This window comes from Dendronephthya gigantea, unplaced genomic scaffold (assembly GCF_004324835.1).
Source record: "Dendronephthya gigantea isolate DGI-Jeju-01 unplaced genomic scaffold, DenGig_1.0 000241F, whole genome shotgun sequence".
In the NCBI taxonomy this organism is placed as follows: Eukaryota; Metazoa; Cnidaria; class Anthozoa; order Malacalcyonacea; family Nephtheidae; genus Dendronephthya; species Dendronephthya gigantea.
The window spans coordinates 200249-226930 of NW_021163251.1; the positions used below are offsets into that span (position 1 = coordinate 200249).

The 26682-nt window shown below is 35.7% G+C and overlaps 2 protein-coding genes and 3 long non-coding RNA genes across 5 annotated transcripts; 3 read left to right on the forward strand and 2 right to left on the reverse strand.

Annotated features, from left to right (window-relative positions):
* Window positions 1–16: 16 nt before the first annotated feature.
* Window positions 17–3674, reverse strand: LOC114540569 (paired mesoderm homeobox protein 1-like). The gene is made up of 3 exons (XM_028560689.1): window positions 2796–3674; window positions 1773–1936; window positions 17–670 (listed from the first exon to the last, which is right to left on the reverse strand). The coding sequence occupies exons 1-3, from the start codon at window positions 2926–2928 to the stop codon at window positions 392–394; spliced, it is 576 nt and encodes a 191-aa protein (XP_028416490.1). The 5' UTR covers window positions 2929–3674; the 3' UTR covers window positions 17–391.
* A 5022-nt stretch (window positions 3675–8696) lies between these two features.
* Window positions 8697–12344, reverse strand: LOC114540566 (retinal homeobox protein Rx1-like). The gene is made up of 3 exons (XM_028560686.1): window positions 11829–12344; window positions 10331–10572; window positions 8697–9160 (listed from the first exon to the last, which is right to left on the reverse strand). The coding sequence occupies exons 1-3, from the start codon at window positions 12052–12054 to the stop codon at window positions 8771–8773; spliced, it is 858 nt and encodes a 285-aa protein (XP_028416487.1). The 5' UTR covers window positions 12055–12344; the 3' UTR covers window positions 8697–8770.
* Window positions 12345–13141: 797 nt separating this feature from the next.
* Window positions 13142–14548, forward strand: LOC114540570. The gene is made up of 3 exons (XR_003689078.1): window positions 13142–13216; window positions 13440–14330; window positions 14425–14548. It is a non-coding gene; the product is annotated as an uncharacterized LOC114540570 (long non-coding RNA).
* A 429-nt stretch (window positions 14549–14977) lies between these two features.
* Window positions 14978–16476, forward strand: LOC114540577. Its single transcript, XR_003689079.1, has 3 exons — window positions 14978–15258; window positions 16068–16153; window positions 16356–16476. It is a non-coding gene; the product is annotated as an uncharacterized LOC114540577 (long non-coding RNA).
* Window positions 16477–17522: 1046 nt separating this feature from the next.
* On the forward strand, window positions 17523–19193 carry LOC114540585. The gene is made up of 3 exons (XR_003689080.1): window positions 17523–17552; window positions 18413–18503; window positions 18994–19193. It is a non-coding gene; the product is annotated as an uncharacterized LOC114540585 (long non-coding RNA).
* The last annotated feature ends 7489 nt before the right edge of the window (window positions 19194–26682 follow it).

The window sequence follows — 26682 nt, forward strand, 5'->3', positions numbered from 1 at the left end:
TTAATCTTGTTAGAAAATGATACAAAATACCGTAGACAAACGCTAGTACTTCTAAAATATATACAATTTACAATCTTTGAAAGATGCTATTTACAATATATTTACAATATACTTACATGCGTTCAATGTTTTAACTTCTATCGTCCTGAAGGCAGTTTAAATAGTGTTCACGTATTTTTACATCCATGTAAACCAGCTTTTAAAATTGCGAGCAGGTTCCACGTAGAAATATAATATGCTTTTATCAATAGAGCACAGGAGTTTACTGCGATAAAACTCAGTATTACATAAACTGATAGAATGTTTCATTGCTATTAGCCATAGCTACTTCTTGTTTGAATGTTGTTGTTAAAATAGAGATAGGATGAATATTTTACTCTCTATACCATCTTTAAACGTAAGGATCGTGGCGTATTTTCGGACTGTATACTAAAACAGGTACACAGGCGTATGGATGGGATACTGAATCTCTACTGTCGTTACCTAATGCTATGTATCTTGTAAATGAAGAATGAGCTCGATCAATTTTATGTTCTTCAAAGCCTTCTTCATAACCGCCACAATGAGTGATGACTGTGTCGTTGTCAGACATGTTATGACTATCGTCTGTCAATGTCGTCTGCACTTGCCCAATACGTTTCAGTTTCGCCCGACGATTTTGAAACCAAACCTATATCGATATAAGAAAATACGGAGTGTTAACCTTTGGCTCTTAAAACTTGAGAAGCTCGTTATGTTTGTATTTTTGCCAAAAAGGACGAAGAAGACCTAGGTCCTAGTACCAGCTTGTTCTATATAATTCTGAATACAATACATTATAACGGTGGATATACATTATATCTAAGAATATTTATGCCGTCAGACTTGTATTCAGGCATGAGTTTCATACGCAACAACGAGTCATCTTGGGATGAATCTTCAATAGGATTATATCCAGGCTTGCTCAACTAAAAGCTCGTATTCACTACTCACGAAGTATACTAATTGTATATTATACACCTACAAATGGAATAACTACGCTGAGTTCTGTTCATCACTAGAGTCAAGGGCTGCATGTCCGTGCATGTACATTGTTAAGATAAATACTTCATGCCCACACTTAAGATTACGTTTTTTTTCCATCCTGCTCATTTCAGCGCGATGGAGAGATGTTATGCATTAATTTACGTGGGCTGTTGTGGGCCGATGTATTCATTAGAAACTCATACAGCGTGTAACAGTTGCTGTAAATATCTATAAAACTCTTCTAGAACAAACCAAACACAGGAAATAATTATTTTCTTATTATATAAAATTACAATATATAATCTAAAAGTAGCTGTGAAGTAATGAAAAGACATAGCGTTGAACATTTTTAATTTCAAAAGACGTTGAGTCACTGCTACAATGCTAGTTCTCAAAAACAAGCACAAAAATATGGCTTAAAATCATATCTATATCATTCTATCTCGTATTTTTGCAACGAACGAGCATCAAGTATTATAGCTTTTAGTCATTATAGCAAAGTGCGTGGGTTTACAATGTTGATAAATTTACAGCTATGTTTACAACTGATAACAGCAAACGGCAAGATGATAAAGTTATAACTCGCAAAATAATTATGTTGTATCTAATGTTTTCCTCGAAATACAAGATCTTCATTATGATATAAAGCCGGTGAATTGTTTTTTCACTTCTATAACAGCTGGTTAATTTTTCACTTTTATGAACCGAATCATGCTGTGCGGAATTGTGAGTAACGAAATTCTTTCAAAAAATTAAGCCATATATACCTGAACTCTGGCTTCTGGTAGATTTATCTTCTCAGCCAGCTCCTCTCTCATCTCAATCCCAGGATAGTGACACGATTCAAAAGCCTGTTCGAGTTCTTGTAGTTGTGTTGCTGTAAACGCGGTTCTACTTCGTCTACTTCGTCTGCCTTTTACCGCATTCATACCTGAGAAAAGAGCAGAGACGATCCTGTTTAATCGTGTGCAGAGCCAGCAGAGGATTCCCTTTATTCATTTTACACAGCTTTTCACAAACAATCCTGACTTCTGATTTAGTTTCTCTCCATTTTTCGCGAAGTTGTACTCATTTTAGTTTCGTTGTGATTATATTTGAGAAGTAAGAACCAAATTGAAAGGAGGACAATAATATTTAGGTTTCAATTTCAGTTAAATATTTATATCGAATACAACCGATGTATAAGATTAAGGTCGAGAATTTACTGGACATTGTAAATAAACACTACTAATGGCAATTGAGCAGAAAATTAGATTATACCAACACCACACACATTAAAAAATGTATCTGAACCTGATACACTCTCAAACTTGGCATCATTGTTAAAATAACGATGTTTATTATAATAGATTGCATGTCATGATTGTGTCTAAACATTCTGTGAAAGACAACATTCGTTTGTCTCTGACTCTTCCAGATAATGTCCTTCGTGAACTGTTCATCTTCTATAGTTGAGTGCTAGCTTTCCTCATACTCTTTCCTTACGAATTGAAAAATCTTTATTCGAAGAAGTGAAAATTCATTGGCATTCTGGGTAGTTCAGTCATAACAAATGCCTATTTTTTATGGAAAGCCGATTCTTTATAGAATGTTGATGTAAATGTCTACTATTGTCTCGTGATTTTTTACAATACAAAACAAACTTAGAAGAACATATTTTGGGCACAGTTCTTTCCATGAGATTTGAAGAGTCATCTCTAGCTAATGATTTAACGTTAACAAATTTGATGGGGATTATTAACGCCACTCAATTTATACCCAATGATGTAAAATTAATATAACATTCTTACCAGCATTCCTTTCCCGATATGAAATAAAAGACTTTCTCATTTTTGTCGGTGATTTTTTTGTTGGAATCATCCCTAGAATGGCTTCGATGGAGTGATTCTGTTTTGAGATACTGCCACTTTCATCTCTCTTCATGTTGTAATACAAATTACTTCTTCAATTCTCTTTCCTGTTATTGTATCTTTGAATCTTAAACAAAGCAACTTGAATCGTAAACACGTTGCCCACTTACTCAGTTATGATTCAACTTCTTCCTGGTCGACGCCTTAAATATGATAACATTGGAATAAATTAACGTAATCGTTGCCATGTCGTAATTTCCTTTTCGTTCTGCAAAGGTCGTTGAGTACAAAACATCCTTTATCTCCAGTATATTTGCCCCAAAGGCTGTACTTGTAGTTTGCCTAATTAATTATATGACAAGCAATTTTGCAAACTTTGTAGGTCACCGGGTATAACATTGTGTAAGGCTAACTGTAATTACATATTCGTTGACCGTTGGAATTCTGTTGGATCAATATAACTTTAATTCAAAATGTTTGATGGTGTACGACATGCAATATAGTTTCTCTTTGTGTTTTCTTTGAGACAATCAACTTGTTTTACCGCTTGTAAACTTGTTTTCTTTTAGTAGCTAAAGTTAAGTTTATGCCTATCCATCGCGTAAAGATAAGTAGCTACATTGACCGTTTTAATGTACTAAGAGATAAAGTTGTTGTATAACACGAAAATTTGTTTGTAATATCTGGTTTAATAGGATATCATAAAATAATTGTCCTTGATATCCAACTATCTTGCTCCGATATATAACTGAAGTGCCAATTCCTGTAAAATTATAATTGATTGCAATATTCTGCACGTATATTGGGTTCGTATGTAGAGCTCACAGCTACCAATTCAGAACTAAGTTTGAAAACATGAATTAACTGCTTAATCAAGCCAGAAATTAACGTTTCGTTAAGGAAAGATAGAAGTACAAGTCTCTCGCGATATGATAACTGCTAATCTATAAGACACATCAATAAGCCGAGATCAATATTCCCATATATGTGACCAATTTGAGTATAATTTTGATTATTCAATTGAAGATGTGGTATTGACATTATGTCATGATACTGTATCACGGTGTCTACAATACTGAAGGATCAAGGCTCCGGGTTCAAACACATAGAAATTATTTCCCGGTGCAATGACATTAAAAGGAGTGATACTTTCTGCAGCTTTAGGAAGATCAATCAAAGACTATGCTCGACAATTCACTTCATGTGAGATCACAAGAGTATCATATGACTCAGGTGATTTCGAAATAAGTTTTTTTTTCCTTTCATACATCTGATTATTGATTCAAAAGGCGTTTTGCTCTTCATCAACTGCTTTTATAGAGTTTTAGTCTTTTACTCTCTGTCATTTAGCCATACCATAAGGCAACAGGCAACTATACTATCAGTACTACATGTATACCAACAACGTAGCTCAGTGCTGCATATAGAGGTTCTTTACTAACCCCGGTGCCTCAATATCATTGATGATCAGAGGTGGTGTACGATAACCATACCATTGTTAAGTCTAGAAATATACCAAAAGGTAAATGTTTTAGAATGAGAACCTATGTTTCTCGTTAAAGTCAAACGTGGTAAATCACTTTACATTTGCATGCGGTAATACGATGTACCAAAACGCCCCTTCCAAAACTCGCAAAGTCACTTTTTGTTTCAATCTCCATGGCTACTTGCGACAACAGCAGATTTCCGGCGTAAACGTTGTAATTTCAAAGAACGCCTTTCACCTGGGGAAACCCACACGGAACTATACGCTAATTAACCATGGTGAAAATACGCCTCTACGGACTGACAGGTGCCTCTATAAAGTTAGCGTATGATTTCATTATATATAATCATGTTTTCAACGTACATTTTGCGGTTGTAATTCGTTGTACAGTATTATTATGGCATCTCAGCTTGTTGTGTTTCCTTGCATGTGTAGTCTATATGTTGCATCTTGTATAGAAGCTAACTTAGAACTCTAACTCAGAACTCTAACTCAGGGACTCACTGAATTAGAGTCCTAATTGATCACTCTAATCTTCTTACGTCTAGCCATGGATTTATACGTCAATAGGCTCAACGATCTAGGCTAACTCCAAATCTTTTGTTAGGACTGAACTAACAGAAGAATGATATGTGAGCTTACTGTGAACATTCAAGGGCAGAAATTCTCCTCCGAACAACAGGTTTCTAGGCTCAAATTGCTGTGTCATCATTTCAGTTCTATTTACAAAACTTTGTTATGGCGACTCATCTCTTCAACATGAGTAATGCATTAAACTTAATCACTTCATTAAGTAGGTTTAAATTAATGGGGTTTATCAAGGGCACTGTTCTAATTGAATAAACCAAAACACTAGTTCCCACATTTATAGGTAGCCCTTGAGTAATGAAACATTAGGAAAGCTTTGATTCTTCAGTAAAATGTTATAATAAATAATCCCTCTAAGGTTACAGTCAAATAATGCCGTTACATATTAATGTATTTACGTGTATATATAGGTGCATGCCTATAAATAGGAACCATCAAAGTTTAGTGAACAGTCGAATATAGTATTTTAGAAACCTCTCTACGCCTAGGAACGTACGCTAATAGCAAAGCTGTGTTTTCATTTGTGGGGGTGTTTACTTAAAGATATAGGCCATGACAAGCTTGCGACGCCTCTGAGTTAAGAATGCTTTTTGAACTGGGCATTCATATAGCTGTTACCATCATGAATATATTCTATATTTACATCCTTGCAAAAGAGCTACATGCGGTTAGGCCTATACAAAACTACTGAATAGAACCTACACTTGTCAGTTGTCATCACACTTGTCGTGATATCATTTTTAGGCAGTTCAAACACAAACCACGACATTCTATGGTATATTGTGAACTATTTATTACGCCCATACACACCAGAGACACCCACATGCATTATATTACTTCATGTATATTGAATTTCAAGCGGCTTGCCCCACCATCCTGTTTTTTGTCAGAGTGAATGGAAAGATCGATGAAACAAGCTAAGAGCTTACACCGTGTATTTTTAACATTTTTAACGGTGTGCTCCTAGTAATAATGACTTATCTGGAGACAGTTAAAACTTCCAACAGTTCGAGTACGTACTGGTACCTCTGTTATTTACGTGGTCTCGTTGAGGAATTCATTAGTGACTTTCATATAGGCAAATGTAGGCGTAAATCATTCTGACCAAACTTGAGAGTTCAATATATAAAGTTTGGTTTTGTAGGAACAGACTCTGCTGTGATATGGACAATGTTCTAACGAACTATTTCGTCTGTCTCGTGCTAATTTTTGTGCAAATTAAGGAGAGGTAATGGGGAAATTGGGAGGTTATCGAAGCGATCTCTACCCATCTCCCCCCCTCCCGTCTTTTTTAATAGAATCAGGCGTACATAAGGCGATTTTCCATAACAAGAAGCTATATTGGGGGAAACTTGTGGTTAAACTCATGTAACTTCGGGAATCACATCCCATTCACTCGAATTCTTAGGAAAACAGGATTTCCGTATCCTATTGTGTGACGGTAATTATAAGAATTGATACAATTAACATGGAAAGTGGGGTGGAGGAATATTTTAATAATTTTTTTAACTGTCACCTTCAATGGTACCTAAATCCCCGTTCCAGACACCCTTAGAAACCAAAATGTAAACAAGGCTGGTAAATACGTCAGAAACAGTGACCGCGCCTATACGAGGAAGACAGTCTTCCATTAGAGCGAATTAGGTCTTCCATTGAAAGTAATTAGAGCGAAAAAAAGCATGGATATATAGGCAGACGTAATTTCAGCATGAGGTCCAATGTTAACGTAAGTTTTTACAGTGAGTTGCTGACGTTTTTGTCTGAACCGTTTAAAAAACATCTCAGACGTGTTTCTCCATGCATTGTAGGTGGTATTCTTCGGTAAACTATTCCTAAATTGTTGTTGCATGCTAGTTTCTTAGGTACATAGTTTATAAATTCATTCGTGTTGAGTAATTATCATTAATTACTTGAATTGTAAGTCTTGTTGTACTGTCGTAAGTTAAGTTTTAAGAATGAAAGTCTTGCGGTGTCGCCAGTCGTCCAAGGTCTTCGTAAAAAACACTTCTTTATTCTTCCAAATAGAAGCACTCTTAAGTCATGTACGTCAAGGAAGCAGTAATTATCACTAATAAAACGACATTACTCTTTGTGAATCTTATGTTGGCAAGCTATAAGTCATCAGTTTTAATTTCATAGAAGTATATTCTATAAGAAAGCTGTTAGTGTTGAATATACACCGACTTGAATTATACAGTATTAATTTAACGTCTGTTCATATCGTCCGTATCATAAAACGTCTGTTCACCCAGAAATCAGAAATGACTTCTGGAAAAACAAATTTACCATAAGCAATCTTCACGAAAACTTTGATTTGAAAAAGTCTACACATTTGCGTTAAGTTAACATGCTTTATATCCAATGGCGGCTCTATTGTTACTCGATATAAATATAGGCATAAATGGCACACACAAACACTATAATATACTTGGAATACCTGATCTGTTACTCGTGAAATTTATCAAAATTTAATTCGGATATCATGCAAGTAATATTGTGGAAATGCCTTTCAAAGGAACGGACTAGATTTGCAGAACAGTAAATGATATGCCAGAACACAATATTATGGCGTAAATGCGACTTGTTCAGCTAATTACATTTTCCTGTTGAATGAGCCACTCCAAAGCGGCTAAAGTCCAACCACTTGAGGTGACCCCAATCACGCTGCAGCATGCATAAACTTCAAAGTAAAGTGTTCCTCCAAATCCCCGATACGGTATAACTAGTGCAGTTATAATCACCGATATTGGCTCTGAGGCTGCGTAAATCAATTCTGAATTTCTTTGTTTAATGGATGTAGCTCAATCTCTTCCACGTTGTTCTTCCTAGAAGTCTAGTAAAAGCTACGACTCTTTACAGCATTAAGTTGGTTCAATGTTATGAATTCGAATGCGTTTCTTGGCAATTATTGTATTTTATCGTTAGTATATACGACCATTGACTTGCATGAGTTATAATTATCGGCCCCAAGAGCCAGCATGCAATATTCAAGGATCTGCTAATAAGATCATTGTAAAGATAATAGACGTTTGATATTGTTCATTTACAATGCTATATTCCAAAGTATTTCGCAATGAAATCATTTTCAGTTTATGTTCATATCGAGGTGACCATGTATGAATGCACGAACTTGCCTCACTCATTTCCTTAAAAAGTTTTGTTAAATTGGAATTGCGTAAAATTTTAGCCTGCAACTGCTGGTAGCTATTTCTGTGGTCGTGAATCACAAACAACATTGACTCTGTTGCAAATCAAAAGAAATATACAGTGTTGCATAATAATAAACGGGATAGATATATCAATATATTGCATGATGGACCCTTGCTGAAACTACAAAGATAATTATTTCTTTCGCAAGAATGACAAGTGTTGAATTACACAATCATAACGGTTAACGACTTAATGGTGTTGCGAGCTTTACGCAATAATGATTAACGGAAAATTGGTGCTTTTTTCGGTTGTAATATTTGCATCACTGGAGTAAAACCTTCATATTCGTAAAGCATATAATTTGAACGTAAATGTCATCAGTAAATGTCTGGTTTTCGATTGAAATATTTACTTATTTTCATACATGGAAACAAACCTTATCAGTAAACTAAAGTAAGAAATAAAGACAGCCCAAATCCAAACACGACTGCTTTTTCAAGTGTGTAGTTTGTTTACCATAAAAAAGTCATTGACTGCGAGAAATTACACCGTGATTTCGAATTCGCTGTTTGAATATAATCTTGATATCATTACACAAACTAAATTTAGGTTATAATTTACTTTTTAATATAACAGAACAGCTTAATTCATCAGTACATTACACGGGGTATATAGCAAGCATGCATGGAGATTATCGTCTGTCAGTTTCTATGATTTTTCCCATCGCTGCGCTGTGGACTCTGGCTTTAAGCCTTAAGTCGTCCAAACTGTCCCTAGTTGTTAATATCGTATCGGGTATTGCATGATATGCGCCTGGTACCGGGTATCCCGATATCATTGGCAACCCCGGACGAAAGTACCCGGGTGGTATGTTCGTAGTACTAATGTAGGCCAAAGTTCCGTACCGGGGAAAAGTAAAATGTTCATACCGCTGCTCATAAGCTGGACCGTGGTAGGATAGATGCGAGTATGCAGGAGATGTTGGGGTTAATAGAGGTTTTCCTGGGGGTATAGTAGGACTCTCACGGCCCATCGCCTTCTCTCTCTTGCGCCATTTTGCTCTACGGTTTTGAAACCAAACCTTAAGATAGGAAAATGAATTAGGTTCACACTTCACAGTATTTATGTAAAAGAAAGATGCTGACGGATCTGATTGCAGTTAAAACCATTTGCTATTGTCATGTTTTTTTCCTGGCAATCCAATATTCAATACGTTAAATCGATTAGCTTTATCTCATTAAATATATACTGCTCGCTTTTTCATAATCTATTTTTAAATGCATAATATTCAATTCAAACGTATAAGTTTTTACGCAAATCACTAACTCCCAAGTGCCACGGTGATTTCTTATACGATCCAATTATGTCGTTGAATATACTGCCCAAAAAGATTCGAGAACATTCAAATACTCGAACAAAATAGTTAAAAAATATTTCACAAGACATTCTTAAAAATTTTAGATTCTTTATTATTGAAATTATACTTCCTTGATGATATGCGGCATATTTTATTTTTCATCATATTTGTTATAATGGATAATGTACGCGCGTTGCTATATTCGGCTCCCAGTGTTTCAACACAGTCTACTTCCAGCCTGAGTTTTGTCGTAACCTGCATCTCACTATACAAAATCATTGCTTGTGGAGTAGGCTGCAAAGGCGATGTAGCAAATTATCCGCGGTTAAATGCTGTTGTCCATACATCAAAGACCCTTTTCAGGCAGTTCATTTAAACGGAATATTGCTTTCTGCTTGCAGATTTATTACCGACTTTGATCTTTTAATTTGCGGGCAAATTGTATTTAACAATGAACGTGTCTTATTTAACAACGCTTTAGTCTTTTTTGACAGGTGTATGCTTTTCAAATGAGACGTGCGCAAAGTTCGTTAGCATGCAAACACAATTGACTTGTTTCTAAAAGCTTTCGTTAATAGATCAGCGCGCAAAGTTTAATTGATATTAAGAATATGAACTTTTGATTACCGCAGGTGCACATGCAAGTATTTTTCATGCATCAATTAAACGTATTTAGTTCTAAGCAAGATTTAATTTCGAAGGGATCGCCAAATTGCATGTATTTCAAGTTTCCTCTATACTCGCTTTAAGTATAGACCGTATATATTTGGTGCCAAGGGGTAAAACCTGTATTGGTGTAAAGCAAGTTTCGTTTAGGTTCTCCCCTGTAAAAACATTGGATCAATAAGAGTTAAATATGTGACGGTTAGATAGGCAAGTTTCTATTCACCTCACCTGAACTCTGGCTTCGCTGAGGTCCAACCTTACTGCCAATTCTTCCCGCGTGAAGACATCCGGGTATTGCGTTTTTTCAAACGCCCTTTCCAGTTGATGAAGTTGAAACGTCGTGAATGTGGTGCGACTCCGTCGTAATTTTCGCGTCTTTTTTCCGTCCTCCTTGTGAGCGTCTTCCTCGTCAGATAAATCTTCTCCCGATTCCTGACTCTTTGTTGAGCAATCGTCTTTCATTTGAACGTCTGAATAAAGACAACCACTTGGTCAACATATTGTTTAGATTATTCTGTCTAATTATTAGTTGGCAATGATTTAATTCAATAGTTCAGTAGCGTGTGTTTATGGTTCCTTGCAGCGCGCAAAATTAAAGAGGGCAGTTATATTGATTTTGTGAACAGCTAACCTAGATCGTATATGAAAAACATCCTTTGCGAGTTCATCCGTCCATAACATGCGTGAGAGATTCCTCGGTGACAAGCTTTGACACATTCACAAAAAGAAACTAATTATCACATAAGTGCATGTGTATTTTAAAATTGAAAGAAATATTACATGGATTACAATAATTCTTTTTCAAAAGATGGTTGATATGAAGAAGGATAGTAATGCATGCATTTGCAAAAGTGGTTCGATTTCGACTGATGAATCAGAGCGAGGCTTACTGTTCATTCCTTCATTCAGTCTTAAAACCTTTCTCAACTTGTCTTAAAGTTTCACCCATTTTTCACCCCTTCCTGACACGAGTTCTGACCGCTCTTCGCTCTTATGAATCGTTTCTATCAATTCAGTTTGCCGAAAACATTTCGAACTCTCAATAATAAAATATTTCCCACATTTACAGGAAATGCCGCTCTCAAACATACTTTGCAAACTTATAAACCCTCTTAATAAGTTGTATAAACATCTTTTATCTGGAGTATTTACATCTCATGGAACGAGCTGACTTAAAATAGAATGAGTACAATTGTCTGCATGCATGCCGCTACCGAGTTTGAGTAACTTGCATTGACATAGCGGAGGAAACTACCCTTTAACCTACGCGTCCATTCTCGTGAGCAAACAACTAGGATTTAATTTAATTTGTGAATAGAATTATTAACATAAAGATGACTGTATATACGTGTATAATATAATGTTACTCGTATTTTTCTATATATAATCTAGCTCTTTCACCCATAATTTTTGACTTAAGAACCGCGTGATTACAGGATTGGTATCACCAGTTTTTGGGTGAACTAAATAATTTTATCGCAGCTTTGTTATTCGTTGGTTCAGACACGGACTGCATGCTATTGTCAACGTGTTTGTTCACAAAATGAGACACATAAGCACTATGTATATGTGTGTAATCGGATTGCGTTTTGAACATGTTATTGATTTATCGGCCACTTTTATTCGTAAACCACAATTAATTACATTGGAATTGCTAATGCTAGCGCTTAATGTTTAATGTTAATGCTCAATATGAGATTAACAGATTAGCTGTTTATGAGTTTACCTTTATATGCGAAATTCAGACTTTTTCTTTCATTTTCCTGGCTAAATACGGCGGCGCTGCTTTTCCCCAAGATCCTGTCAATTGTGAAGGCACTGCCTGAAGTTTGCCCCATAACCTGGACTGATGTGTCGTTGTGTTCGCTCTTCGTCGCCGTACTTTTTCTCACACCTATGAGATGTGTATTCCTGTTTGATTCCATAATAGACCACGAAGCTGTTCGCTTCATGCAGTGATGTGTATATTATGAAATGAGCTGTCGGATTTACGGATAAATACACAAGTCACTCTGATAGCGTAAACTTTGACTCCAATTAAACACCGTGAACTTTTCCAAGGGATAATTTTAGCTCAAAAAGAGGGAGCAGCGTTTGTCACTTTGTCATCTACAGCCTTGTAATTAATGTTTATTATGAAGAACAAAGCTGTATGAATAGTTAGCTGGTTGTCATTGGTTGACTTCCCCATTGGAAATGATTGAGTGTGATCAAAGTTATTATGTCCAGCATAATGACCTGTTTGTTTGAGTTTGAGCAACTCATGAGGCCCCGCTGTTCCCAGAAGAATTACAGGGGAATCTTTATGTTTCGAAATATTGCCTGTTATCCTTACAATTCACATTACTACTAGTTTCCTTATTTGGTTAATTCGCTCTCACAAAAACGGGACGAAATCCTCTCACTTTTGCTGATCATTTGTGTAGTTCTCCCAACGCCTCTCATTCCGTAAGTAATGAATTAATATCTAACTTAATCAAAATCATGTCAGTAATTAGTCTTTTATGAGAGCTTATTAAGAGCAAGCGGGTTGTCATAGCCACACAGCATTACGTCTATTGTCTTACAAAGTAGATTTTTATTGTGACTAAATGATGATTGAATTTTGCTCATTTGGGTGGCCAACTGTTGCCCAGCACGATGTCCGCGAAACTCGCAATACAAAGTTTATTTCTTTATTAGCGCTCCGCCCAGGTCATGCATATCGTCAATAAATTCAACGTATTCAGTTGAAGTTTCTCATCGATTTTTCAAGTCGAGAATGCTTGTAATTGAGCAAATATTGATCCATTCAGTGTACCCTCGAAAAGAATTTGTAAACTTTTCCAACCCAAGTAGGGAACGTGAACGAAACCTGCCCATGTGAACGTCGCGAGGGCTAAGTTTATTCCACAATGATTGAGTTGATCTCAGGTCTTCGGTATTCGCGGATATATAGCCTGGGTAAGAGATTCCAGCTTTCACTGGCTTCCAGCTGCGCCCTTACCACTGATCTATATAAACATTTCTGGAATTATGAAATATGTACGAAACATGTTTGTTTGTCGATATAAAATATCTTGACCAGGTTTTTGTCTGGCACGATTAGGGGGAAATTCTAAAGATTTTGGCCAGGTATTAAAATGTGATATCGAAATTGTTGCTACCAGTGCATGTTACCCAAATAATTCTATTACGTTTTTCCCAAAGGGGGACCGTTGCATCGAGGCATTTGGTCCCCGCACGCTGCTTGTTCCCACTGTAGGCCTTTGCACTAATCCACACGAGGGCCATAGGCTTTCCTTAGTACAGAATGCAGTGTAGCTCAGCCCAGCCCATTCTTTTTCGTTGTATATAGGTTTATCTCAACAGCTAGTTGTTATGATGAACGTGACGAGAATACTGATGAAATAAAAATCAGTTCGAGACTTGCTCGACCAAATTCAAAATGGCGATGCCGATGAAAACCAAGCACGCCTGTGCAGGATTGCTGTGTTGTCAAGCCAAAGTTAAGTATTTTGCTTCCCTGTTAATCTCCGGCCCTTCTGCCAATCGTTTGGTCAGAAAAAACAGTAAACAGTGATAGAATATGGAATGCCCAGCGTTAGCAATTTGCAAATTAATTTCAAAGTCTCCAAGGAAAGGATTAAATGAAATAAAAAACTTTCGTCTTTCACCACCAGCAGCGGTGGCCGAGTGGGTTAAGAGAGTGTTTAGTGTATAGGCGGTGGTTCAAGCTCTTGCAGTGTCAAATTCTTATTTAATTTCAAAGTCTCCAAAGAAAGGATTAAATGAAATAAAAAACTTTCGTCTTTTATCACCAGCATGAGGCCAACTGGGTTAGGACAGTGGTCAGTCCATAGGCGGTGGTACAAGCTCTTGCAGTGTCAAAAAAATAAGTTGCCAATTCTCATTTAATTTCAAAGTCTGGATAAGGTGATAAGTCTAAAAAATTCTAAGTCTTTCACCACCAGCACTGATAGCCGGTGGTAAATCTCTTAGTAAATCGCCCTTGGAAATTTACTGGGAAGACTTTTCTATCTCGTTCGTTGACACACATCAGCGAGATGAGGTCACATCGACGGTCGGTAAATTTCGACCTCAAACAGGACGAGACAACGAATGCTGGCTCAAACCGACCACACAACCAAACTCAAACTAACCGGAACATTCAAATATATCTTTAGCCCGAGTGGACGACGTGAAAATCTCGCTCGTCGGCGAGAGCTTGCCTGTGGAATTCTCGACGGTGAGTCTTCCATCATTCAGTAAACTTCAGATTCCTATCATCTTCAATATTTCATGTTTGCAGTTCCATTGTGTTCTACTTTGCATAATTGTAGGGTCCCACTAAACACTGCCCGAGATGATTGCCCGAGATGATTGCCCGAGATGACTGCCTGAGATGATTTCCCGAGATGACTGCCTGAGATGACTGCCCGAGATGACTGCCTGAGATGATTTCCCGAGATGACTGCCTGAGATGACTGCCGAGATGATTATTGCCCGAGATGACTGCCTGAGATGACTGCCCGAGATGATTTCCCGAGATGACTGCCTGAGATGACTGCCCGAGATGATTGCCTGAGATGACTGCCTGAGATGATTGCCTGAGATGACTGTCTGAGATGATTGCCCGAGATGATTTCCCGAGATGACTGCCTGAGATGACTGCCCGAGATGATTGCCTGAGATGACTGCCTGAGATGATTGCCTGAGATGACTGTCTGAGATGATTGCCCGAGATGACTGCCCGAGATGACTGCCTTAGATGACTGCCTGAGATGACTGCCTGAGATGAATGCCTGAGATGACTGCCTGAGATGACTGCCTGAGATGACTGCCTGAGATAACTGCCTGAGATGACTGCCTGAGATGACTGCCCGAGATGACTGCCCGAGATGACTGCCTTAGATAACTGCCTGAGATGACTGCCTGAGATGACTGCCCGAGATGACTGCCCGAGATGACTGTCAATTTACATCCTGTGGACAAGTGCTGCAAGGCCAACGCCATCCAGAATATGGAGTCCTAATCATTTTGTTCTATTATTGCTAGCCAAGGAACTGCCAACGATGACCTTCCCGGAGCAGAACAAAAGCTATTCGGAGGCATGTCATTTAGTGTTATCAGTTAACTGGACTTTGTGAGAGTTCTCTTGCAAAATGTTTGCCAAGGTAATTATTATAAGAGATCATAAAGGCCTTTTAATGTTTCTCATGGTATACTGATCTGTGTTGTTTTCTGTGTTAAGTGTGATGTTTTTCTTCATGTGGTTTATCACTGAAGCTAAAGAATTGAGATACAACAATCTTTGACTGACTTTAGGTGTAAGACGTTCGCCCAGCTATTGTAGACCGCATGGAATCGATTCAAGTCCTTTAAAAATTTGTGAATCAAGATGAGAATGAACTTAGTGAATCTGTAATTGCTGCTATATGTTTTGGCTAAAATATAAAAAAACTGTTGTATGTCTCCAAAACAAAGGAGCTTATATTTATGATGCCAAAAAGTACAGGATTGTTTGACATCAGGAGCCGGTTGTTCGTACGGCGTTTAGCTTAAACGATGGATAAGTCAAAATTTAAAAATGCTCTCGTAGATCTTGTGATGACTGAACCTGCATCTTATGCATTAAATATGTACTTCCATTGAAAATTAAACTATTTACATCGAAATATTTCAGCTCAATTGCCCAATAAATAGATAATTTTGTTTTCCATTTTTAACTTATCCGCCGTTTAAGCTAAACGCCTTTTGAACAACCGGCCCCAGAAATACAAAGAATTCGGCACACAGCGACAATTCAAAAGACAACTTTTTTCTAGGCTTTTAGCGATTCGTTTATAGTAACATCGCTCACGATGATGTTCGGAGTTGATCGGCATGTTGTCGTACATTATCATACCACGTGATCTGCTATGATCATATGGTAATTATCGCCTATAAAACTAATCTCAACGATAAAAAAAATTTCTTTAATTAGGTGGCGATCGAAGGTGGACAGCAAGATCGAAGCTCGGCAAGATTGAAGATTGTTCGAGGAAGAAGGAGTTCGCCGTTGACTAAAAGGTGGGTTCCGGCGATTATATGCGTAATCTGCGGTTGCTTTGTCCGACCCCAGTAGGGGGACCGTTTGCCCTGAGCGTTTTGGTCCCCCGCACGCTGCTAGTTCCTACTTGTAGGCCTTTACACTAATCTACGGGAAGGCCGTAGGCCTTCCTTAAGGAGTACAGTGTAGCTGAGCCGAACCCTTTTTTTTCGTTGTATATAGGTTTATCTGAACAGCTAGTTGTCACGATGAAGGTGACTCGCCCGGCCAAATTCAAAATGGCGATGCCAAAGAAAACCATCCACGTGGACCGTTCGCGGACCTTTCTGAGCAAGATTGTTGTGCTGTCTGGTCAAAGTTAAGTATTTTACTTTGATGTTTGTGTGCCTTCTGCTAATTGTTGGCCAGAAATAACAAAAAGCCATATACAATATGAAATGTTCTGCGTACAAGGTTATCTAAAGTTTCGAGCTTAATTCTGGCTGCAATGATGATAATTTTTTACTGAAAATTTATGTCATGAGCAACTTCCGCACCCATAGACTGAAGCAGAACTTAACATTTTGTCATTAACGTTTATCTCAACAGCCAGTTATCAAGACGAACGTCAAGAGAACAGTTGAAATAGAAAATAGAAATCAGTTCAAGACTCGCCCGGCCGCCGAATTCAAAATGGCGATCCCATCCACGTGGACCGTTCGCGGACCTTTCTGAGCAAGATTGTTGTGCTGTTTGGTCAAAGTTAAGTATTTTACTTCACTGTTTATGTGCCTTTTGCTAAAACTAGACAATAATTAAGATAGTTGAAAATGCAATTTTATATTAATAATGTCTTCTTATATTCAAGATTTTCCTTGCCCTTGGTCAAGAGTGCAACATGAACTGTGGATATGAACTTTACTGTCAGATGAACATTGGAAGTGACAAGATTTCTGCACAGAGGTAATTCGATTGTTCCTTCAAAAGTTATATCAGCCTTGCAGCTGAAAATCTTGTAGTGACCTTGTAATACATATCAACTGCCTGGGTATATATTTTGTTATTTAGTATAAGGGGGAATTTGCTGCAACTAGGATCTTTTTTTGGAAAATCGTCAGGCAGTCACAAATTTTGTTAAGATTAATAAGTTAACATTGCTTCTATGCTCACTATGTGTCACCAGTAATAAATTCCTGTGGTGGTCTTTAAATAAATATAGCAACCATAGTTATATGTGGAGGGATGAAGTATAACCATAGAATACCTGACCAAAAACTAGACAATAATTAAGATAGTTGAAAATAGAATTTTATATTAATCATGTCTTTTTATTTATATATCTATATTCAAGATTTTCCTTGGTCAAGAGTGCAACATGAGCTGTGGATATGAACTTTACTGTCAGATGAACATTGGAAATGACAAGATTTCTGCGCAAAGGTAATTCGATTGTCCTTCAAAAGTTATATTAGCCTTGCAGCTGAAATTCTTGTAGTGACCTTGTAATACATATCAACTGCCCGGGTATATATTTTGTTATTTAGTATAAGGGGGAATTTGCTGCAACTAGGATCTTTTTTTGGAAAATCGTCAGGCAGTCACAAATTTTGTTAAGATTACTAAGTTAACATTGCTTCTATGCTCACTATATGTCACCAGTAATAAATTCCTGTGGTGGTCTTTAAATAAATATAGCAACCATAGTCATATGTAGAGGGATGAAGTATATATATAACCATAGAATACCTGACCAAAAAGACAATAATTAAGATAGTTGAAAATGGAATTTTATATTATGTCTTATTTATATATCTATATTCAAGATTTTTCTTGGTCAAGAGTGCAACTTGAGCTGTGGATATGAACTTTACTGTCAGATAAACATTGAAAGTGACAAGATTTCTGCACAGAGGTAATTCAATTGTTCCTTCAAAAGTTATATTAGCCTTGCAGCTGAAATTCTTGCAGTGACCTTGTCATACATATCAACTGCCCAGGTATATATTTTGTTATTTAGTGTAAGGGGGAATTTGCTGCAACTAGGATCTTTTTTTTGGAAAATCGTCAGGCAGTCACAAATTTTGTTAAGATTACTAAGTTAACATTGCTTCTATGCTCACTATGTGTCACCAGTAATAAATTCCTGGGGTACGGTCTTTAAATAAATATAGCAACCATAGTTATATGTAGAGGGATGAAGTATAACCATAAAATACCTGACCAAAAACTAGACAATAGTTAAGATAGTTGAAAATGGAATTTTATATTAATCATGTCTTATTTATATATCTATATTCAAGATTTTTCTTGGTCAAGAGTGCAACATATGAGCTGTGGATATGAACTTTACTGTCAGGTGAACATTGGAAGTGACAAGATTTCTGCACAGAGGTAATTTCATTTTGTCATGGATGGTCAGCATTTGATTTTAAAAAGCCACTACATTGTTGAGATGACAACTATGAAATTGAAATTTGCTTCTATGGTCACCATGTGTGAAACCAATGATGAAACTTAATGCTATAACAGCTGAACCAGTCTGGCTGATTACTAAAATTCCTGTGGTGGTCTTACAATAATATCCACGAAAAAGTGTGAGAACTTGGGAGAAATTTTTCTGATTTCCCTGTGATTTATATTCTGTAGTACTCAGAAGGGTGATACCAGTTTTTCTGTGTTCAAATTAAATAGTGACATATGTCTGGGTTGAATATATGCATGTGACACATTCTTTTATTGAAAATGGCAAAAATATAATTGGCATAAAACAGATGATTAAAGTAAGATATGAGTAATATCTTTAATAATGATGTCAGGTTGAAAATACAAACTTTGCTGCCACTTTTTGCCTAAAAGGATTGATGAAATGCTTTTTCTTTAGAATGAATGAAGTTTAAGAAAGTTGAAAGGCACCCCTGAAGAACCTGAATTATTTTAGCCCTATCCTAGATTCATTAATTAATATATTTTAGTGTGTGATAACATGTGTGAAATGTGATCAATTATGTGACAATCTTCAAAACTTGGATTTATAAAGAGAAATTTTTCTTTGTAAAGCTTAAGAAGTAAACTTTTTTGTCTGGTGGTGTTACTGTTTGATTTTGCATGTTTTTCCGTGTGCTTTCACAATTGAAAAGATTTTGGCAGTTGCTTCTAAATGTTTTTTGAAAAGTTTAAGAAGAAACTTGATTTTTGTCTTGTGGTGTGTTGTGTTTCGATTTTACATGTTTTTCCGTGTGCTTTCACAATTGAAAAGATTTTGGCAGTTGCTTCTAAATGTTTTTTGAAAAGTTTAAGAAGAAACTTGATTTTTGTCTTGTGGTGTTTGTTGTTTTGATTTTGCATGTTTTTCCTTGTGCTTTCACAATTCAAAAGATTTTGACAGTTGCTTTGGCTTTTTCTTATACTTCTTTTCTCTTTAATTTCTTCTTAGTATTAGCCATTTTTAGCATTTTAAGACACTTTTTGAACAGTTGAAAAAGTCGTCAAAATTGACCAAAATGGTAAGGGGTAAGCCTTACCATTTTGGTCAATTTTGACGACTTTTTCAATGTTCCAAATATGCTCTAAAATGAAAGATATTAGTCTAGGAAGCCATTTTTAGCATTTTAAGACACTTTTTGAACAGTTGAAAAAGTCGTCAAATTGACCAAAATGGTAAGGGGTAAGCCTTACCATTTTGGTCAATTTTGACGACTTTTTCAATGTTCCAAATATGCTCTAAAACAAAAGATATTAGTGTTAGGAAGCCATTTTTAGCATTTTAAGACACTTTTTGAACAGTTGAAAAAGTCGTCAAAATTGACCAAAATGGTAAGGGGTAAGCCTTACCATTTTGGTCAATTTTGACGACTTTTTCAATGTTCCAAATATGCTCTAAAACAAAAGATATTAGTGTTAGGAAGCCATTTTTAGCATTTTAAGACACTTTTTGAACAGTTGAAAAAGTCGTCAAAATTGACCAAAATGGTAAGGGGTAAGCCTTACCATTTTGGTCAATTTTGACGACTTTTTCAATGTTCCAAATATGCTCTAAAACGAAAGATATTAGTGTTAGGAAGCCATTTTTAGCATTTTAAGACACTTTTTGAACAGTTGAAAAAGTCGTCAAAATTGACCAAAATGGTAAGGGGTAAGCCTTACCATTTTGGTCATTTTGACGACTTTTTCAATGTTCCAAATATGCTCTAAAGCGAAAGATTTAGTGTTAGGAAGCCATTTTTAGCATTTTAAGACACTTTTTGAACAGTTGAAAAAGTCGTCAAAATTGACCAAAAGGTAAGGGGTAAGCCTTACCATTTTGGTCATTTTTGACGACTTTTTCAATGTTCCAAATAGCTCTAAGCGAAAGATATTAGTGTTAGGAAGCCATTTTTAGCATTTTAAGACACTTTTTGAACAGTTGAAAAAAGTCGTCAAAATTTGACCAAAATGGTAAGGGGTAAGCCTTACCATTTTGGTCATTTTGACGACTTTTTCAATGTTCCAAATATGCTCTAAAGCGAAAGATATTAGTGTTAGGAAGCCATTTTTAGCATTTTAAGACACTTTTTGAACAGTTGAAAAAGTCGTCAAAATTGACCAAAATGGTAAGGGGTAAGCCTTACCATTTTGGTCAATTTTGACGACTTTTTCAATGTTCAAATATGCTCTAAAGCGAAAGATATTAGTGTTAGGAAGCCATTTTTAGCATTTTAAGACACTTTTTGAACAGTTGAAAAAGTCGTCAAAATTGACCAAAATGGTAAGGGGTAAGCCTTACCATTTTGGTCAATTTGACGACTTTTTCAATGTTCCAAATATGCTCTAAAGCGAAAGATATTAGTGTTAGGAAGCCATTTTTAGCATTTTAAGACACTTTTTGAACAGTTGAAAAAGTCGTCAAAATTGACCAAAATGGTAAGGGGTAAGCCTTACCATTTTGGTCAATTTTGACGACTTTTTCAATGTTCCAAATATGCTCTAAAGCGAAAGATATTAGTGTTAGGAAGCCATTTTTAGCATTTTAAGACATTTTGAACAGTTGAAAAAGTCGTCAAAATTGACCAAAATGGTAAGGGGTAAGCCTTACCATTTTGGTCAATTTTGACGACTTTTTCAATGTTCCAAATATGCTCTAAAGCGAAAGATATTAGTGTTAGGAAGCCATTTTTAGCATTTTAAGACACTTTTGAACGTTGAAAAAGTCGTCAAAATTGACCAAAATGGTAAGGGTAAGCCTTACCATTTTGGTCAATTTTGACGACTTTTTCTTCCAATATGCTCTAAAGCGAAAGATATTAGTGTTAGGAAGCCATTTTTAGCATTTTAAGACACTTTTTGAACGTTGAAAAAGTCGTCAAAATTGACCAAAATGGTAAGGGGTAAGCCTACCATTTTGGTCAATTTTGACGACTTTTTCAATGTTCCAAATATGCTCTAAAGCGAAAGATATTAGTGTTAGGAAGCCATTTTTAGCATTTTAAGACACTTTTTGAACCGTTGAAAAAGTCGTCAAAATTGACCAAAATGGTAAGGGGTAAGCCTTACCATTTTGGTCAATTTTGACGACTTTTTCAATGTTCCAAATATGCTCTAAAGCGAAAGATATTAGTGTTAGGAAGCCATTTTTAGCATTTTAAGACACTTTTTGAACAGTTGAAAAAGTCGTCAAAATTGACCAAAATGGTAAGGGGTAAGCCTTACCATTTTGGTCAATTTGACGACTTTTTCAATGTTCCAAATATGCTCTAAAGCGAAAGTATTAGTGTTAGGAAGCCATTTTTAGCATTTTAAGACACTTTTGAACAGTTGAAAAAGTCGTCAAAATTGACCAAAATGGTAAGGGGTAAGCCTTACCATTTTGGTCAATTTTGACGACTTTTTCAATGTTCCAAATATGCTCTAAAGCGAAAGATATTAGTGTTAGGAAGCCATTTTTAGCATTTTAAGACACTTTTTGAACAGTTGAAAAAGTCGTCAAAATTGACCAAAATGGTAAGGGTAAGCCTTACCATTTTGGTCAATTTTGACGACTTTTTCAATGTTCCAAATATGCTCTAAGCGAAAGATATTAGTGTTAGGAAGCCATTTTTAGCATTTTAAGACACTTTTTGAACAGTTGAAAAAGTCGTCAAAATTGACCAAAATGGTAAGGGGTAAGCCTTACCATTTTGGTCAATTTTGACGACTTTTTCAATGTTCCAAATATGCTCTAAAGCGAAAGATATTAGTGTTAGGAAGCCATTTTTAGCATTTTAAGACACTTTTGAACAGTTGAAAAAGTCGTCAAAATTGACCAAAATGGTAAGGGGTAAGCCTTACCATTTTGGTCAATTTTGACGACTTTTTCAATGTTCCAAATATGCTCTAAAGCGAAAGATATTAGTGTTAGGAAGCCATTTTTAGCATTTTAAGACACTTTTTGAACAGTTGAAAAAGTCGTCAAAATTGACCAAAATGGTAAGGGGTAAGCCTTACCATTTTGGTCAATTTTGACGACTTTTTCAATGTTCCAAATATGCTCTAAAGCGAAAGATATTAGTGTTAGGAAGCCATTTTTAGCATTTTAAGACACTTTTGAACAGTTGAAAAAGTCGTCAAAATTGACCAAAATGGTAAGGGTAAGCCTTACCATTTTGGTCAATTTTGACGACTTTTTCAATGTTCCAAATATGCTCTAAAGCGAAAGATATTAGTGTTAGGAAGCCATTTTTAGCATTTTAAGACACTTTTTGAACAGTTGAAAAAGTCGTCAAAATTGACCAAAATGGTAAGGGGTAAGCCTTACCATTTTGGTCAATTTTGACGACTTTTTCAATGTTCCAAATATGCTCTAAAGCGAAAGATATTAGTGTTAGGAAGCCATTTTTAGCATTTTAAGACACTTTTTGAACAGTTGAAAAAGTCGTCAAAATTGACCAAAATGGTAAGGGGTAAGCCTTACCATTTTGGTCAATTTTGACGACTTTTTCAATGTTCCAAATATGCTCTAAAGCGAAAGATATAGTGTTAGGAAGCCATTTTTAGCATTTTAAGACACTTTTTGAACAGTTGAAAAAGTCGTCAAAATTGACCAAAATGGTAAGGGGTAAGCCTTACCATTTTGGTCAATTTTGACGACTTTTTCAATGTTCCAAATATGCTCTAAAGCGAAAGATATTAGTGTTAGGAAGCCATTTTTAGCATTTTAAGACACTTTTGAACAGTTGAAAAAGTCGTCAAAATTGACCAAAATGGTAAGGGGTAAGCCTTACATTTTGGTCAATTTTGACGACTTTTCATTGTTCCAAATATGCTCTAAAGCGAAAGATATTAGTGTTAGGAAGCCATTTTTAGCATTTTAAGACACTTTTGAACAGTTTGAAAAAGTCGTCAAAATTGACCAAAATGGTAAGGGGTAAGCCTTACCATTTTGGTCAATTTTGACGACTTTTTCAATGTTCCAAATATGCTCTAAAGCGAAAGATATTAGTGTTAGGAAGCCATTTTTAGCATTTTAAGACACTTTTTGAACAGTTGAAAAAGTCGTCAAAATTGACCAAAATGGTAAGGGGTAAGCCTTACCATTTTGGTCAATTTTGACGACTTTTCAATGTTCCAATATGCTCTAAAGCGAAAGATATTAGTGTTAGGAAGCCATTTTTAGCATTTTAAGACACTTTTGAACAGTTGAAAAAGTCGTCAAAATTGACCAAAATGGTAAGGGGTAAGCCTTACCATTTTGGTCAATTTTGACGACTTTTTCAATGTTCCAAATATGCTCAAAGCGAAAGATATTAGTGTTAGGAAGCCATTTTTAGCATTTTAAGACACTTTTGAACAGTTGAAAAAGTCGTCAAAATTGACCAAAATGGTAAGGGGTAAGCCTTACCATTTTGGTCAATTTTGACGACTTTTTCAATGTTCCAAATATGCTCTAAAGCGAAAGATATTAGTGTTAAGCCATTTTAGCATTTTAAGACACTTTTTGAACAGTTGAAAAAGTCGTCAAAATTGACCAAAATGGTAAGGGGTAAGCCTTACCATTTTGGTCAATTTTGACGACTTTTTCAATGTTCCAAATATGCTCTAAAGCGAAAGATATTAGTGTTAGGAAGCCATTTTTAGCATTTTAAGACACTTTTTGAACAGTTGAAAAAGTCGTCAAAATTGACCAAAATGGTAAGGGTAAGCCTTACCATTTTGGTCAATTTTGACGACTTTTTCAATGTTCCAAATATGCTCTAAAATGCAAGATATTAGTGTTAGGAAGCCATTTTTAGCATTTTAAGACACTTTTTGAACAGTTGAAAAAGTCGTCAAATTGACCAAAATGGTAAGGGGTAAGCCTTACCATTTTGGTCAATTATGACGACTTTTTCAATGTTCCAAATATGCTCTAAAATGAAATATAGTGTTAAGCCATTTTTAGCATTTTAAGACCTTTTGAACAGTTGAAAAAGTCGTCAAAATTGACCAAAATGGTAAGGGTAAGCCTTACCATTTTGGTCAATTATGACGACTTTTTCAATGTTCCAAATATGCTCTAAATGAAAGATATTAGTGTTAAGCCATTTTTAGCATTTTAGACACTTTTTGAACAGTTGAAAAAGTCGTCAAAATTGACCAAATGGTAAGGGGTAAGCCTTACCATTTTGGTCAATTATGACGACTTTTTCAATGTTCCAAAATGCTCTAAAATGAAATATTAGTGTTGGAAGCCATTTTTAGCATTTTAAGACATTTTGAACAGTTGAAAAAGTCGTCAAAATTGACCAAAATGGTAAGGGGTAAGCCTTACCATTTTGGTCAATTTGACGACTTTTTCAATGTTCCAAATATGCTCTAAAATGCAAAGAATTGTTAGGAAGCCATTTTTAGCATTTTTAAGACACTTTTTGAACAGTTGAAAAAGTCGTCAAAATTGACCAAAATGGTAAGGGTAGCCTTACCATTTTGGTCAATTTTGACGACTTTTTCAATGTTCCAAATATCTCTAAATGCTAAAATTAGTGTTAACCATTTTTTAGCATTTAACACTTTTTGAACAGTTGAAAAAGTCGTCAAATTGACCAAAATGGTAAGGGGTAAGCCTTACCATTTTGGTCAATTTTGACGACTTTTTCAATGTTCCAAATATGCTCTAAATGCAAAATTAGTGTTAGAAGCCATTTTTAGCATTTTAAAGACACTTTTGAACAGTTGAAAAAGTCGTCAAATTGACCAAAATGGTAAGGGGTAAGCCTTACCATTTTGGTCAATTTGACGACTTTTCAATGTTCCAAAATGCTCTAAAATGAAAATATTAGTGTTAGGAAGCCATTTTTAGCATTTTAAGACACTTTTTGAACAGTTGAAAAAGTCGTCAAAATTGACCAAAATGGTAAGGGGTAAGCCTTACCATTTTGGTCAATTATGACGACTTTTTCAATGTTCCAAATAGTGCTCTAAAATGAAGATATAGTGTTAAGCCATTTTTAGCATTTTAGACATTTTGAACAGTTGAAAAAGTCGTCAAAATTGACCAAAATGGTAAGGGGTAGCCTTACCATTTTGGTCAATTATGACGACTTTTTCAATGTTCCAAAATCTTAAAATGAAAAAATGTTTAACACTAGCATTTTTTAAGCACTTTTTGAACAGTTGAAAAAGTCGTCAAAATTGGACCAAATGGTAAGGGGTAAGCCTTACCATTTTGGTCAATTTGACGACTTTTTCAATGTTCCAAATATGCTCTAAAGCGAAAGATATTAGTGTTAGGAAGCCATTTTTAGCATTTTAAGACACTTTTTGAACAGTTGAAAAAGTCATCAAAATTGACCAAAATGGTAAGGGGTAAGCCTTACCATTTTGGTCAATTATGACGACTTTTCAATGTTCCAAATATGCTCTAAAATGAAAGATATTAGTGTTAGGAAGCCATTTTAGCATTTTAAGACACCTTTTGAACAGTTGAAAAAGTCGTCAAAATTGACCAAAATGGTAAGGGTAAGCCTTACCATTTTGGTCAATGACGACTTTTTCAATGTTCCAAATATGCTCTAAAGAAAGATATTAGTGTTAGGAAGCTTTTTAGCATTTTAAGACACTTTTGAACAGTTGAAAAAGTCGTCAAAATTGACCAAAATGGTAAGGGGTAAGCCTACCATTTTGGTCAATTATGACGACTTTTCAATGTTCCAAATATGCTCTAAAATGAAAGATATAGTGTTAGGAAGCCATTTTAGCATTTTAAGACACCTTTGAACAGTTGAAAAAGTCGTCAAAATTGACCAAAATGGTAAGGGGTAAGCCTACCATTTTGGTCAATTATGACGACTTTTTCAATGTTCCAAATGCTAAAATGAAAGATAGTGTTAGGAAGCCATTTTTAGCATTTTAAGACACTTTTGAACAGTTGAAAAAATCGTCAAAATTGACCAAAATGGTAAGGGGTAAGCCTTACCATTTTGGTCAATTATGACGACTTTTTCAATGTTCCAAATATGCTCAAAATGAAAGATATTAGTGTTAGGAAGCCATTTTTAGCATTTAAGACACCTTTTGAACAGTTGAAAAAGTTCAAAATTGACCAAAGGTAAGGGTAAGCCTTACCATTGGTCAATTTGAC